This window comes from Mytilus edulis, chromosome 1, assembly GCF_963676685.1.
Source record: "Mytilus edulis chromosome 1, xbMytEdul2.2, whole genome shotgun sequence".
Lineage (NCBI taxonomy): Eukaryota > Metazoa > Mollusca > Bivalvia > Mytilida > Mytilidae > Mytilus > Mytilus edulis.
Window position 1 is genome coordinate 67,849,034 of NC_092344.1, and position 18,208 is coordinate 67,867,241.

The window sequence follows — 18,208 nt, forward strand, 5'->3', positions numbered from 1 at the left end:
TTATCACGTTTTGCTACGAATAAGTACGTGTAGACCCACGTTTCCACCAAGCATTGATACGTTTCTATACGTATTTAGTACGTTTTGCTACGTTCCGCTAAGCTTTGATACGTATTTACTAGGTGTCTACTGTTCGCTTCAATTTTCGCTACGTTTGTTGTTGAATTTTCCAAATTTTACGGGGCACGTCCCGTTTTGAAAAATGGTTCACTACGTTTCGATACGCTTCGTTACGTATATTCCCTTTTCGCTACGCTTTCGAAACGTAGTAAAACGTAGCACTTGAAACGTGACAGTGTGACTTGGGCTTTAAGGTCTGTATATTTTTCTAGGCTTATGTCACGTTTTTATACGTTCTTTTACGTATTGTTACGTTTTGTTAGGTTTTTCGATAAATACAAGGGGCAAGTTCTACTAAGCTTTAATACATTTCATTACGTATAAACAACGTTTTATCACGTTTCAGTATGTATTTCAAGGGGTCATCACGTTTCTAATTCTAATTGAAATACTTTTTCGCACGTATTCTTACGATTTGGAACGTTTATTCTACGCAGTATCACGTGTCACTACGCTGTGATCATTGACTTATGAAACGGAGTCATTAATTAATAAAATTCAGAAAATACAGAGATACAGAAAGGGAGCAAAGTTACTCCAAACAACCAAGAGAATTCAACAGAGGTACACTTGATGAATATTACTAGCAATACATCTGTCATTTCGATTAGATTATTTGGTTCCTATTTTATGGTCTAAAATTTTAAATTTTTTTGTACTCCAAATTATTGATTATTTTTGTTGAGTAGATACATGAATCATTAAAAACTCTCAAAGCCTTGCTTTCCCTTTAATGGTAATTGCTCTCTTGAAATGTTTTACGTTGCACATTGTCGTTTTGATTCCAATTTTCATCCTACCGGTATTTGATTTATATTTTCAGTGTGTTTCAAATCAGACCGTTCTAGATCTGATGAGAACCATAGGCAGAGGAAGGGGTTGTGAGGCAGCATTGTAGAGGCTGCAAAGTTAGACTGTCGCCTGAAAACGTTAACTGGAGTTCAAATGGGAAATATTTTATCACCTAAAATAACCGATCTGAGAGTTTTTGAAGTCTAAATTAGTATTTTAAGGATTTTCCAACATATAATGGTTTGAACATGCTAACAGACACCAAGCACTACTAAAATTTGCATACGAGATATCAAAAACCAAAATGCAGTTTTTAAAGTGGCTTTTCTACCTCAGGAATAGATTACCTTAGCTGAATTTGGCAAAACTTTTAGGAATTTTGGTCCTCAATGCTCTTCAACTTCGTACTTTATTTGGCCTTTTTAACCTTTTTGGATTCGAGCGTCACTGATGAGTCTTTTGTAGACGAAACACGCGTCTGGCGTATGTACAATATTTAGTCCTGGTATCTATGACGAGTTTATTTGGTACTTAAAGGCCAAAGACTCGAGAAAAAAGAATCTTAGAACTCGTGACATTCTGGAAAATATTTGCAAACACAATATGCGTTCTTTTTTGAAGGCCTTATTAAAAGGGTTATTAAAGATAATGAAATCAAAATTGTTATGGAAGAAATATCTGCACAACAAAGAAATGACACATTTATGATAAAACACAAATCTATATTACAGTCGATTCCCTTGGTATTCTCCACAATGTATTCAAGACAGAAAAAAACACAAAAATAACAAAATTTAACAAACACTGTGATACATTAAAAGATGACGAAGAGGCAAACCTTTTATTCGATAAAGACCTCTTTTCGCTTTCACCAGGCTTAAAAATTTGAAAGACATAACGTTATCTGCAATTTTTGGCAATTGACATGTCGCAAACTATGAAAACTTATTCTATGCTGTACGTGTTTATCAACATTGAATAATTGATAAACATGAAAAATAAAAATAAAAGTATAGAAAAGTATTATTCAAGCAAATCACGAGGTGTCGAGTTCCTTATAAAATTACAGTTTATTTAAAATAAGTGTCACGACGCAATGGCTTGGTCTCCTGACAATGGACATGGACATGGTCAATTAGTTTATTCTAATTGGTCTAAATAGATGTTCGAAACACCTTGTGATAAATGAAGTTGGAGTGCTGGGATAGGATTTGAAAACGATTTATTGAAATAACTGTGTAACAATAATTTTTAATTTGTCAATTTCTTCTGTTGTCTGTTTATCTTGCTTTTAGACTGACAAAATAATTGGCGGGAAATATGAAACACGTGGTTTGATTATATGTAGGAGAAAATAAACATGCGTAGTACGCATCGACACGTAATAATGCCAGTCTAGCTTTGTCAGTGGCAGATCCAGAGGGGGGGGGGGGGGGGGTTCCGGGGGTCCGCACCCCCCTTATTTTGGCCGATCAATGCATTTGAATCGGGACATATGTTTGCACCCCCCCCCCCCCTGCACCCCCCCTTTGCCCTGGGCTAGCACCCCCCTTTCGAAAATTCCTGCATCCGCCACTGTTTGTTCCTCCACGACGATTCTGTTGTTCTGCTTATTTATTGGTTTTATTTTATTTCGAAGTGCAGATATGAAAATATAATTATGAAACTTTACCAAAGATAGCTATTGTATAATTTTCGGAAACAAATTTATATTTGGGTTGCTTTCCAATTGGCTTTATTGTACAGCTATTATATGTTAACTGAGGAATAAGTTGACACTCAATTTTTTGACTAAACAATTCCAATTTTAGTGCTGGTCCAAGGACACAGTTATCGTCCTTTGGTTTTCGAATATAGTCCCTAGTGTAAACAGTGTATAACTTGCATGTTTTATTTGATACACTTTCCCAGTTTATTTCTTGATATTAGATGCATGAAATATTAAGTAGGGGGATGTATTTACATGTTAAAAAAAATGTGGGTGCTGAATCTTTATGTTAAGTAGTGATTTGGTCCAGTTCAAAAAGGTCGAATTTTATCACGTCTGAAGCTATCAAACTGAATTTTACACCCCTTAACACAGATTTGTCAATATGAGTTGTTCCGCGTTTTGAAAATTAAGCGATTTTTTTCACATATTCTAAACTAGAATGTACATTAATTATCTTTCACGATCCGGAACCAGAGCTTTCACGATCGTCTTATTTTAAACATATTTTATTTGCGTAAATGTGCAAAAGGGATGAGACACAAGTTAATCCCAAAGGGGGGGGGGGGGGAGGGCCGGGCCTCCTGGCCCCTTCCTAAATCCGCCTCTGAATCAAACTTATATAGTCTTCTCCACGATTGTCTCGCAATACTTGACCACCGTTAGATATTCTTTCATGATCATTTCTCCCGTTCAACCGAATGACACCCGTGTGTACGTACAATAAAACAATAAACATATGGCAAGCCGTTGTGGAATTTATTCCCTATTTATTAATATTAAAAAATCATTTATTAATATTAATAAATGATTTTTTAATATTAATAAATCATTTTTTAATATTAATAAATCGAATTTTTAATATTAAATAATACGCTGATTTTTTAATATTAATAAATGAATATTCTTAAAAAATAATATTTAATATTAATAAATGATTTATTAATATTAATAAATAGGGAATAAATTCCACAACGGCTTGCCATACATAACAGCAACTGTAAATATACCAATGTCACAAACATCAATTCGACGCAACTGCGATCGAGCACCTTCGGTACTAATACATTTACATTTTAAATGCCAAACTTTATATAGTATCATTAAACCCCACCGTAGAAACTGCCAAAACTTTCCTCGTCCCTTATGATCCTAAAATCAAACATACTGTTGCATAACCAGTATCAGAACTAGTTCCCATCTATTAATAGTTACTACAAATAGCAAACGGGAAAAACCCAATTTAAAAAGAAATAAAATATATTTATAGTGCCTAACAAGATTTTGTGAGGGAATTCGATGTTTGCCATACCACTATTTATTTCAACGCACTTTATGACAATACTTCTGTACCAATCGAAATGAAATTTTTTGAAGTGTTTTTAGAAAAGATTTTACTTTGTAAAAACGTATTGTTTTGGAAACTTTTAGGTTTTAACTTTTGAAGCCATAATTTTGTATGGCCTTAAATACATAAATGAAAGATAAAAAAACTGTACCAATACAGAATGACATGTTAATGAAATTACAGCAAAACTTTTGGTTGACAAATTTTTATTCGTTATCGCAAAAATATAAATTTTGAAAATCTTACATTTTCTCCCAACCAAGTTTACCCCTATTACTTATTATAATGTGGACCGGTCATTGTTATTAAATATTACGCAATTTGATTGGCTTAAGTTATTATTAGTTTACCTTCAAACTGTTTATACTTTTTATACATGACTATTGATTAAATCAGAACGTGAATGAATGTGATAGTAACTAAAATGACCTTCAAACTGGACACTGGATGAGTTCATGTTATGTTTTATCAAAGAAAGTACAGGTATGAAAGGTAAGAAATGCCAATTCTCCTATTTTCACAAAATTTTCAAAATACACAGTAAACAGATTTTTTTTAATAGTCAATTGCGGAGAAAAACAGAAAAAGTTTACAAATAAGACGTTGTATTCCAATAAACAGGTCATTTTTCGGAGAGGAAAGCCGAAATACAGTTTACACACGGCTACGCCAGGTAAAATTATTATTCATCTTACAAAAAAACAACATTTTTCAGTCTCATTGAAACATGCTAATAACAAATTAATCCCAAACTAAGGAAATCATTAAATAAAGTCAAAATATGTCCGATCTACCTATTTTTGGAGCAAAAAAGTCAATACGATCGTTTTAAGGTCAATTTGGTCTACCTCACAAAATCTTGTTAGGCACTATAGATAGAAGGCGGCTTATTATCATGACGCTTACTTACGTTATCACTATCATTTATATACATAGGTTATTTAAATATTGTACAGTTTTAAATAAATGCTAAACTGATTACTCCCATAACATGCTCAAAAAGAGCTGATCAGAAACTGCTCTATTCATGCATGTGTGGTTTTTCTACAGTAACTCTAAAATCACGCCCGACACTCGGCTAACCGAGAGATTGGTCGGTTAATCTATAGTGAGTATGCGGCTATATCGGCGGTTGGTCTGTTAATCGGGTTGGCTAAAGTCTGTTAATCAGGTGTTATCGAGAAAATCTTTGCAAGTTCAGTATGTTTCAATGTATAACTTTTTAAATATATTTTTATCATAAAAATTATTCATGTCTGACAAAACAATTCAATGTACTGAATCTAGTGGTGTAATTATTATTTTTCTAGCTTCGATAAACGATCTATAAAACGAAAAGGCGGGTTACTCATCAATAAATTTATACACATTTTACACACACAAAATGTACACAAAATGACACGTTGGTTGAATTTACTTGCATGCAATAATTTGAACATAGAAAAAAGACAAGCATTATGTTTGTCATCCATATAAATATCATTGTGTGAAAAATCTACGCGAAAATCTGTATTTTGGTGACATTACTCAATTTTTATTTAAAACCTGGTCTGTTAATGGGTCGGATGTATAAAACCCGGTCTGTTAATTGGTCTGTTAAGAGTTCTGAATGGCAATAAAAGCTATACATGTATTGGGTGTTATCGGATCAAATGGATAGGCTCAAGACGAGCGGCTAAAATATACGGAAACAACACATGATCAATGAAACATAAAATATACGGAAACAACACATGAACAATGAACAATTTAGACAATGGAAATTGAAAATTGATAAAAATGGTTCAACAATTGTTATATTTAATATTAATTTCATCCAAGAAGGTCCGAGACCACAATTGTCGTCCCTTGATTTTCGTTGTTCTGTCGTCTCTTGATTTTCGTTGTTCTGTCGCCCCTTGATTTTCGTTGTTCACGAATATAGTCCCTAGTGTTGACAGTGGGTTACTTGCCATTAATTTTTATACCCCTTCCAAATTTATTTTGTTTAATGCCTCAAATTGCAAGTAGGGGGGTGAAATTACACTGTAAAAAAATTTGGGTTCAGAATTTTAAAGGAAAGTAGTGATTTGGTCCAGCTGAAAAAGGTTGAAAATTAGCACTTCGGAAGCTGTCAAAAGATTTCAAGACGCCCTAAACATAAAATTGTCCATATTTTGAGTTAGAGCCGAGGAATTTTTCTATAATTTTGATATAATTTGTCCCAAAAGTAGTACAACACACTGTAAAAGTTTCTTTTAGAAAGCGCAGGTGGGATTTTTTTTATTTTTATTTATGTTCTAAAAGAAATGCACTACGAAATAATTGTGTTCTCGGACCAGAATGGTCGCATATATCATGTGGATTCTGTTTAATTGTCTTGAATGACGTCAATTTGTCATCATGTGTAACTAGTATATAAATCAGAGATAAACGTCGTAATGTAACTAAACATCAGTAAGAAAAATATATCGGGATGCTAAAATATAAAGAATAGAGAAAGAATAATGAGTAAGATAAATAAAATGTAGAGAAAAGTGACAAAACAATTTAAAGAATACAGAAATCTACAACACCCCCAATCCGGACCCTCGTGGTATACACGAGAATCTGGATGGAGACGCAGAATATAGAATAACAGATAAGGACAGAAGTGATGCATTGCTAAAAAAGAGAAAAAATAATAATTGTTTAAGAATACAGAGATGAAACACCCCTGGGTGTTGAAAAAGTAACGGATTGCGATGTACTCAAATTGGTGACAAATGCTAGACGTTTACATGCGGACAACTGCAGTTCTCCTCTGCACTTATGTAGAAAGGAACTTAAAGGAATAAAATGAATTAAAACTTAAGACAGCCAAATTTAGCTGCAATCGCTCCTTTCCATTTACTTCTTTAGAATGATTTGTAATAGAAGAAAAGAACCGATTGGATGATGCTGACGAATTAGGGTTTAACGTCCAGTGACAAATATCATGTGCATATGAGAACGACAACACGTTAAATGTACCCTGTGTTGTATTAGAAAGACACTTTCAGTCGGATATTAGAACGTGCTACTTTGAACAGACACAAAAATTAAGGCTGATTGAAATGGTTAATAATAAATTTTATGCATATTCCAGCGGCCAATCCATATCACGCTATATTGAAGTGACACATCCTTCAATAAAATGCTAAGAAAGTCAAAATAAAAATGCTCTTACTAGAAGGATACTGTTGCACCGTATTTGTTTACTCAAGAACATCTCATTCTTAACTTTTTCAATAGGAAAATATAAAGGTAGCAAAACTATTGCCGTGGTTAAATAACTCTTAACTGACACAATTTTAATTGTCCAACCCATTAACAGACTCTATTCCACAATTTTCGCTAAAACGTGGTATTCTTCACGTTATATTACAATTATGAAATATTTACTAATGTCAATTTATTTTTAGAACCTAAATACTATTTTGTGTCCTTTAAATGATATCTAAAATTGTTTGTTTCGCCTTTTACTAAAAAAAATTGCTATGCATATAAGCATCAATACTACATACATGCGCGACGCCTTTCAGTTTTACTGAAAACTGCGCAGACTAAGAAATGTTTTTACAGGTGGAAAACGTTCTATGGTAGATATCATTTTGTCAGACACTTTTATTTTTTTGATTTGGTTCTTATAATATGCCAAAAATCTGTATATTTAACAGAGTTTAATATTAAATTGTGCGTTTTACTCTTAACAGACGTATAACCAACCCGATTAACAGACCAACCGCCCATATAGCCGCATACTCAATATAGATTAACCGACCAATCTCTCGGTTAGCCGAGTGTCGGCCGTGAAAATGGATGTCTTTGTTTCATTGATTTCCTACACGTTAGATTTCCAGCGTATCTGATAAAAGATATTGCAGAACAAAACATAAATACATGTATAAATTTTAAGTTAATAAGCCGTATAAATACATTTTTAGCAAATCAATAGATAATAGTTAACACACACAGGTATGTGAATATAAATTCAGTTATCTCCCTTTTGCTCATTTTAAAAATAGACATTATTTTCTGATTTATATAAAAGTAAATGTAATCGTTCTTATGCAATATTCTAAATTGTTGCGGGAATCAGCAAGAGTGAAAAAAGGTAATTGATAAAAAATAAGGTACACAAAAAAATAATGAAATAATGAGATATGTTTATGTGTCTCTATCTATTTTAAGAGATATGACAACGTTATATTGAGATGTGTATATCATAAACCTTTTTCATTATCTATAGAAAACTGTGATATTTAGCTCAAAAATAATTTAGTTACCACTAATGTGTTGATCAGTCTTTGTGAACTTTTAAAATAAAGTTCCTTGACACAAATGAAAATACTTATCTTGATTTTGATCGAATAAATCATTTGCCTCTTCATAAGAATTCCTTGCATTTTGTTTTTTGTTTATGTCAGCATTTACTGTTTCTCAGATAAAACGGATCAACCCATCAACAATTTTAACAGCTTTTTTATAATTGGCTTGGTCTTATGTCCATTTATACGAACTCCTAATTTAAACACATTCCTATAAGCGACTATTTGAAATCTAGGGAAAGGGGGGGGGGGGCAGATTTTTTTCTTTCTGATTTACTTTCAATTTTCATCTGTTGCTTATTACATATTTGTTTCGTCGCACGAACGTTATTTTCATGTTTGTACATAATTGTTTCCTGTATTTTGAGTAAATGGATATTCACTGTCATACTGTTTTACGCAAGATTATTTATTTTCAACTCTTACAAGGCAAGAATTTTGATATATACATCAAAAGCAAATGGTCGCCCCTTACGAATTAAAGCTTCAAGGAACAATTTTGATCGACTCAGCAATTTTTTTGTCCCCTCGAACGCGTTATGGGGGGGGGGGGGGGGGGGGGGACATTGAACTATCGGGCGTCCGTCCTTACGGTCTTGTAAGCGCTCTCACGTGTATAGTTCTGGTCAAGATTTTTTTTATGAAACTTACATATGACGTATTTTAGCAATCATATTATGTCTTGGATTTCGAAGATCAGTGCTGATACATTAGTTAATTAAGAGTCATGGTCCTTGAAGCAATGGTTATAATACAGAATTCCATCGTTAGCGCCCACATGTGTACAATTCTTGCCTGATATTTATGAAACTTATATCAGGTTTATATAGCAATGACTTTGACGAGTTCGTAACACGGCAGTGTCGACCAACAATTTTTAAAGTGTTATGCTCCTTAGAAACATTAATCGTATGAAAAGTTGCATCGTTAGCGCTCTCGTGTGTACACTTTTTGTTTTGTTTCAAAGGTTTATATCAGCATTGTCTTCGTCGAGTTTAAAAATCAGTGCCGATGAGAGCTCTGATGTTAACCCCCCAAACAACGCTATCTCTAACGAGAACCATTGATGAGGATACTGACTTGATAGACACCTTATCATGCGGTTGGATTAAAGTAGATATATTATATTTCAACCCTTTTGACATTTCGATCAGTTGGATAACAAAAGATTTACATAAACACGTTCCATAAGAAAAAAGTAAAACAGAACTCTCTATAATAGCAATATAAAAGATATGAAAAACGAAATAAGAAAATTAATTACCGTAAATGAATAAAAGCCGCTATTAAAATCAGACTCAAAGTATATGAAGTGCTGATAAATATTTATGCAGTCATACACTGTAATATTTGCGGCTGTAATTAGGTTTAGATTAAACACATAAACGTCATAAATAGTTAAGGATTACACAATATTGTGCAATGCCAAATGGAAATTTTCATATAATATCATTGCAGAAATTAGAAAAACCCAAACATAACAGTCTTGTTTAAACTATAAATGGGAAAATTGATATCAGACGCAAAAATAGAAGATGATAATTGAACAAGACTAAATAATCCAGAACATTTAGCAATAAGTTTGTTGAGACAAGCATACACACAGATTGTGAAGGTAACCCACAAACTGTCAGTTATATATAAGTAAGATAATCACCAAGACAAAATTATCATTTAAGCTTTCAGCAATTTATGGTATCTATATCCTTGTAGTAAAAGGCCTTTTCAGCAGCAAAACTTTTTCGTTCATTGCAATCTGGCACATCACTGCAAATATTAAGACACTGAATACATTGGATGTATATTTCATTGAGGTTTTTTTTGCAGTTACAATGACTATCCCTTTCAAAGACGACGAGATACCAAAACCCAGCGACAACGGTGTTCAAAAGTATAACGAGCAAGTTAAATATGAATCCTACTGCTCATCTAGTTCTGACCATCAACCAATCGCATGTGCTTTATATACTAATATAGATTATGATACTTCAATGCATTCATACGAAAAATCCAAGAATAGTCAGATGAATATATATATATTGGCATTGTGCATTATTTTCTTTGTAAAATGTGTATGCCAGGCTTCTATTTATAAAACCATGATAAGAAAATACGGCTACACAACGAAAGTTAAAGTAAAATGGAAGAGTTCTCTAAAGATAAAAGAATCATGTTTTGGACATAAGTCGCTGCTCGATAACATTATTATGCCTTTTCGAAACATACCAAAGTCTATAATTAAAATTATGCCGTTCTTGCCTCAAGATTTTCGAACATTCTTGAAAGACGAGAAGAAATCACAGAGTATGCAATTTGAAGGTGCAAGGTTCTCCACATTTTCAACATTTCCTGATATACCAGGAATATATGCCACTAGGCTAGCGGAAGCTGGATTCTTTTATTCCGGGTTTGATGATGAAGTTATTTGCCACAGCTGCGGAGTAAAGCATAAACACTGGAATCGTTACGATGTACCTTTTAATATTCACAAACAAATATCTCCAAATTGCTCCTTTTTATTGGATATAAAACCAGTGCGCGATGAAGCCACTTCTATGTCAGGTGCTTGTGGGCGTAATGAAATTGAACCAGATAACACGGAATTTATTTCAGACGATAAAAGTTCTCATATATCTTTTAAATCGAAGGATGAAAAATGGGGGAGCAGAGGGTTTAGTTCTACGTGTTCACATCAAATAAGTTCTGCCAACGTAAACAACAACAGAACGGAAGGTACTCCTATCGCCTCCAGTTATTCCAAAAATGACACACAAAGTTTAATCAGAACTCCTGAATTCAATACGCACACTCAACATTCTCAACATGGAATACTAAATGCTACTGGAAGTATTATGCAAGATGTATGTACAAAATCTACGTCGCAAAACAATCAAAGAGAATCAACAGCGTTAGGAGTATGTCTTGATAAACCAAAGTATCCTAAATACGCTATAAGATCAGTGAGACTTGATTCATTTAATCATTGGCCGCAGTATTTGACACAGTCTCCAGAAGAAATGGTTACAGCTGGATTCTATTTCACAGGTAAAATTTTATCTTTTGTGGACAAAAAAAAAAAAAAAGAAAAAAGAAAGAGATATAAACAATTTTAAATGAATTTTAATTCTGTCATATTTTTAAATCTCAAACAGCTGACATGATACAAGATAGACAAACGACACATGTCTTTTGTTATTAATCCAGTCTTATACACATCACACCAAATGTAGTGAAAGTAAAGATTTCATCAGTAATCATAAGATGAATGTGTAACGGGACATTACTATACCAGGAATTCAAAAATGTTAAACTGTTGTAAAATCAAAAAAGCTTTCAAGTTACAAGTAAATTGCTTCAAAACTTCTTTTTTTTGTTGTTTTGTTTTGAATATTAAAAAATTATTACAATAACATGGACGTCATAACTGACAAAAACCTTCAAGAAACAAATATGTATTATTGAATTGCCTATCATTTTGTTAGGAAAACTGATTAAATATTTTTAAATGGGCAAATTGAATGAATAATAAATGTTTTGTTTTATTTACTAAAGGAACAGACGACCATTGCAGATGCTTTTTCTGTGGTGGTGGTTTAAGAAGCTGGGAACCAGGTGATCATCCATGGATTGAACATGCACGATGGTACCAGAAGTGTGCTTTTTTACGGCAGTGTAAAGGAGACAAATTTATAGAAGATGTTCAAATGAATAGAATTTTACCAAATGAGGTATATGTATATTAATTATTTTGTTGTATGTAAAAGTTAAAACAAAGTATTGCATAAAAATAACAAATTAACTGAGGTCTTATGTAGATATTAGAACAGATATATGTCTAAAACTAATAAAATTGAGAATGGAAACGTGGAACGTGTTTAAAGACAAAAACCCGACAAAAGTGCAAAAAATAGCCAAAGGCCACCAATGGGTCCAATACAGCAAACAAATCCTGCATTCGGAGTCAGGCCTCAGCTGGTCCCTTAAAAATTTATATTAGTTCAGCGAAAATGCTATATATATATTTTTTTCAAATTTAAATTTGCTAAAGGTTAACGTAATAAGTATGCATTCGTTTTATCAAGTGCAACATCTCCATATGCATTCTATGAATTAAAAGATTGCCAACCATACATGCAATAGTTCATTAGTGATCTAATGTAATCAAGGTCAAGTGCCGCTCTTTAAGGCTTGTAATCAAACAATTCTCTGTTTGATCTTTTAGTGCATTAAAAATAATACATGCATGTACTATTGTAGTAATTGACATTAATTTTAAACGTTAGTTTCAATGTTTGCATCTAATAGTTGAATCCTTTATCTCGAAATTATTGTTGTATCAAACCCTGATATTTCAAAATTCCTGTTACATGTATCTTAAATTTTTTCAGACATATATCAGCTTTATAATATCGAAAATGTATGTATTTTGCGTTCAAATCTTGCTCAGATACTGAAATACACATTATCTTATAGAATGAAAATAATTGGCGTCCAAATTCGTCTGGAGAAACAAGAATTCAGGTTACAAAGCCTGTTGAATACAGTAACCACCCTGCTGTAATGGCGGTTGCAGATTTTGGATATGATGAACGCGTGGTAAAGAAGGCTTATGAATCGCTACAGAAATCAGGATCCACAGGTACATAACAGTACTGTCAATTCAAAGTTTTCTTACATGTTTTTATTTTTACATTATAACTATAAATTCAGAAAAAAGTAAATAATAACCATTTCTGGTAATAGTTAATCATGAAAAGCGCTCCGAACACATGTAATATTTTCATCTGTAACACAATTCGTAGGAACATTTCAGACCAAATCATCCAAAAAAATATTTACTCGACTCGCAATTTTATTTTTATGCTTTAAAATGCATTTCTTTTAAGGATAGAACTATCTTGTTCGTAATTTTAAGGAGTACACATACGCATTGACTATTACGAATGGGCTATATTTTAAAGGTGTCTTTTGGTAATATATCTCATAACGTTTCAACTTATTTATACACATGTCTCGCATTCAAACAATTGTGTTTGTGCGTTCATAGTGAAGGTTACTTCAGAAAAGAACTCCGGACGTACGGAATTTGAATAGTATTATCTTAACTTGAAAGTCTTGAACAGACAATCCTTATTTAGAACGTTTAGTGAGATTTCACATCTTCTTTTATATGTTATAAAGGGAACTACTTTGAATTTGTTATGACTAAATATGTTTTGCCTGAAACCCGTCGACTATAAATTTTACAAAACTCAGTTTATATTTCAGAGATTACTGGAACACGTCTGCTTGAAGCCATTTTCCAACTTGAAGAAAATGGCAGACATAACGAGTCAACAAATTCAACAGAAACTGAACAACAACCTTTCAATGGTACACAAAAGGCAAAACTAGACAACTTAAAAGAGGCCAATAAAAATAAATCTACCGAAGAAGCGACATGTAATCCTGATCTTGAATGTAAATATACAATTATTAGATAAACATATACCTTTTTTCTGTCGGAGATATGAATTATTTTATTCGCGTTTTTGTTTCATTAGAACACACATTAGACCATTAAAGGGAAAATACGCGATTTTTTACTTATGGTTTAAATATGTTCATTATGACAAAATATATATATTCACAAAGTTTTATCGCTATATGTCCAGTAATAAAGGAGAAATTCAACAATTAATAAATTTTTTTAACTACTTCCTGTAGGTCGTGACGTTTTCTCCTGGTTTTTGCATGCCGGGATTTAAAATACAATCAGTAAAAGTCTTGGTTTTTAATGATATTTAAACGTAATCGTAAGCGCGCCGATGACTTATGGTTTATCTAATAAACATCCGATAATAAGAAGATAAGACGCACAGACGTGCAATTGTACACATTCATGAGATAAATTTTCTATGTTAAAAGATATATTCGAATTATTTTAGTAGACAACCAAAAAAGTTATAAATTTATTAATTAATGCATTTTCGGACTGATATATGAGGTGAACAAATTAAAGTACAATAATCTGTAAAGACAATATGTTGGTGTACTCTTATTGACCTTTTACTATCTCTGCTTTGACTAGATTTATACGATGTGTGTATTCACGGTTCTGTGGCAAATTGAATACTCTTAGATGGCTTGTTGAAAGGTAAATTGTTATTTGCACTTCGGTATTTAACCACGCCTCTAGGGCACACCTTGCCAGGTGTGACTGTCTATTCGGATCAGTGGATTATAAAACAAGGTAGCATTCAATATACACATCTATAATACTAATTCAAGTTTCAAGTTTGTGACAAATAAAAATAGATCGCCGTGGAATTATTTAATTATATTTGCTGTATCATTTATTTCAATTCAAATAAATTAATTTACTAAGTAATAAAATTTAAACAATTTTCGGTTAAGACGGGAAACTTAATTCATGTGTCAGAATGAAATGATATACACCTCTTGTCCTTGATGTATGTCTCATTAAAAAGGGGGAATTAGAAATAGCTTTACCAAAGCATTTTGATTTTCTTTATTAGGCAAAAAATGTACGAGAACACTTACATTTAGACTTTTGAAAGCCATGTATTAATGTATATCTGAAACTATCTGAAGATAAGTAGATAAATCTACCGAAGCGGAGTATAATATGTACGAACAAAGAAAAATACTTTTGTTTTTAAATCTTTGCACATTCATGATTAATTATTGTTATCTATTACTCATTCAATTACTTAATTGGTACCTAAAATATGTCTACCGCTTGGCATTAAAACTCGGTGTAGTAGGAAGGGGTTATTACATATACTAGATTATATTATTTGGATGAGGATTTGAGCTATCCTATAAAACACATTTATTAGTTAACTACATTCGAGCCCAAAGGATATTAACTTAAATGATTCAATTAACTTTACTCACATATTACTTATATTTCTATCTTATGATTTTTGCGTGCTTGTTTTTATAGAACAGTTTATATATGGTCCAAAAATTTATCATAAAATCATAACTAAAAATGTCTTGTTCGGAGAATGATAGTACTATAACAGTGGTTCCAGTCAGTCAAAAGAGTCAGATTTTGACGAGTATGGTCATATTGGGTACGCACTAGAGCCAGGGTATACCGAACTTCGAAGAGCTCCATAAAATGGAAGCTGCAGAAAGTTCCCGAAATGAAGATATCCTTAGCAACCATCGCTAGTTTTTAAAACACAGATTGGTGTTCGTGTACTAACTGCATACTTATGCCGTTATTAACGGAATGTCTATGTTGCCACTAATTTACTCTCTTTGATCGTAATATTGAATTGGGTGAATGCATAAGTAACAGCATCGATTTCATAACAGTTTGTCTGAACCCGGTTGTTCTTGAAACTAACTATATAAGTTTTTTTTAAGTACAATCGTATTCATATTATACATGTTAAATGAATGAACAAATATTAAACCTATCTGTTTATTGTTTTCCGTCCATGTCTGCTCATCGCCAGAAATAAAGTTTGTCGCACGAAAAAATGGTGTTAATTCCAGAGTCAAAATTTAAAGAACTTATTTTCCATGTTTTCTGGTATTGTTCGAAAGAGAATTGACCTAACAGAAGAATTACTATCTTAGGCTGTCAGTAACACATGTAGAGTAGTGGGTCGTTGTTGGACATGCAAATCTTATAAAGTGTATCATCTGTTAAATTTGCAGGTCACTGAAAGGGGAAGTTCCATACGGAAGTAGGTTTTGAGATTGATTTTTTTTTATATCCAGTGACACATTTTACATGCGTATTCTTGAACGTTTGATACATCATTTACTCTCAAATTGCAAAAAACGAAAACTTCCACTTGTATTTATAGAATTTGTTGAAATAGTCCTCGTCTCACAACGTATAATACTATTTGACCAACGATGTTCAAAAACAAAAGACAGCGAATTTTATGTCATCTTTCCCTATTTTTGAATGTAACTTATAAGGCTGTTCAACTGGCAAGAATACCGCTAAAGCGAACAAGCAGTTTATTCTTTAAATTGCTATCATATCACGGCAAGAAAGAAAATAAATCCCGAAATTGATTTGAAACTTTAATACTCAATAGTTTTCCTAGAAAATACTCACACCCCTTTGGGATTATTAGTGTACGTCCAGTTGCATATATTTTACATGAATGTCGGAACAATTGTGATGATGACGAATTTCTTCCTTTATTCGAGAACAATCTAATTGATACATAAAACTGGGATTTTACTATGTTCATAACTTCGATGAACCAAAGCAAGATATATATTGACCTGTATTTAAATCAAACTGGTTCTCTTCTTCTTCTTCTTCTTCTTTTGGTATACAATATAGTCTGATACATGTATATATTTTAAATTGCACTATAGTTCCGTAACTTTCTATCCAGGCGTATAAGCCAACATCGACAAGTGCGTACATTTTTTAAATCAATATTTTTTGGTATGTACCAGTCTGTCCTTTACTATTGACAAATTACATTTTCCCAAATTAACCCTCGGAAAAAATATGTATATAGATTTTTATTTCTTCAAATCTTTTTTTTTGTGGTATTTTTTATATTTTCATAAATAATATTCTTTACACCAGAAATGTTATTTATAAACAAGCGTACGAGTTAAATTATTGGCATCATATCACTTTCGGACACACAAGACAGAGATGTGTATTATACACCTGATAGTTCAAAATGGAAAGTTATAAGTCTGCCGTGTACACTGATCAATACCTACAGAAGTGAAACGATGCATGAACTTGCAAGCCCGACAGGAAATCGCTTGAATACCCGGACGTGTCACCTGAGTCCTCACACCCCTCACAATACCTTTGGGAGTAATACCTTTAGCCATGCTGGTGATCAGATGAGGAAAGATCCGAATTTATTTGAATAAAGTTTATTACTTTAAAGAATTATGAACGAATTAGATTTTTGAAAACAATTTTCACGGAACACTTATTTATTATTTGAACTGTGACTCTTTAACTAATTCCAATATTAACAGTTTAAAAATAACAGATATATAATAATGGTCATTTAAAAAAAAATAAGAACATTTTCCGTATCAAGTTTATAGTTACTCAGATAAAACAATCGTACGATTGACAAGATATCGACACGCAATTACGACTACATCGGTTACTGTAGTTTTGGTCCTTTGTGTTTTATAGACATATCGTGATTATAATCGTAGAAGATGACAAGATGGCGGAGCGTAGAAAATTGATACTCAAATTTTAAAATCGATGTTGATCTCTTATCTAGCGGAATAAAACTTTAATATCTATAAATTTGAGCCTTTTTATACAGAATGGACATAATATCAATTTTTGATTTTTTTGCGAAGTTTCCCTTTAATGAACGTATGATGCCAATAAAAGTGTTTCTGATGCCAGATGTATCAGTAATAAGCTACGCTTGGTACAAACAGGTTTAGAAATAAGATTTATTAGTATGGTTTTATACAGCAAAGCCAAAAGAATCTGAGCTAAACTCTTTTAATGGATTTCAATCGTAACTGGAAATAAATTTCGTGAAAGGGATTAATAAATTATCTTACTATTGACATGTTTTATAATATAATATTGACTTTGATGAAATTTTCAGTGATCTGTTTCAAATTATATTTCAGTGTCGATAAGAAGCTTAGAAGAAGAAAATCAAAACCTGAAAGATCAACAGACATGTAAAATATGTCTAGACGAACCAATAGCCATAGTTTTTCTTCCATGTGGTCATCTAGCTGCCTGCACAAACTGTGCGCCTGCGCTAAGGAGATGTCCAATTTGTAGAGCGTTCATAAAAGGAACCGTTAAGGCTATTTTGAGTTAACAAATGTGTTATTATTGAAGTTTTATTTATGAAATTTAATATGTACTTCATAATAAAGAAAAATCAAATGATAAATATTAGTTTGTTGTTTTGA

General features: G+C 32.4%; 1 protein-coding gene across 1 annotated transcript; it reads left to right on the forward strand.

Annotated features, from left to right (window-relative positions):
- The first annotated feature begins 8,049 nt into the window (after window positions 1-8,049).
- On the forward strand, window positions 8,050-18,189 carry LOC139487815 (baculoviral IAP repeat-containing protein 7-A-like). Its single transcript, XM_071272952.1, has 6 exons — window positions 8,050-8,082; window positions 10,124-11,341; window positions 11,849-12,024; window positions 12,770-12,935; window positions 13,565-13,756; window positions 17,915-18,189. Exons 2-6 carry the CDS (start codon window positions 10,129-10,131, stop codon window positions 18,112-18,114), a joined length of 1,947 nt encoding a protein of 648 aa, XP_071129053.1. The 5' UTR covers window positions 8,050-8,082; window positions 10,124-10,128; the 3' UTR covers window positions 18,115-18,189.
- The last annotated feature ends 19 nt before the right edge of the window (window positions 18,190-18,208 follow it).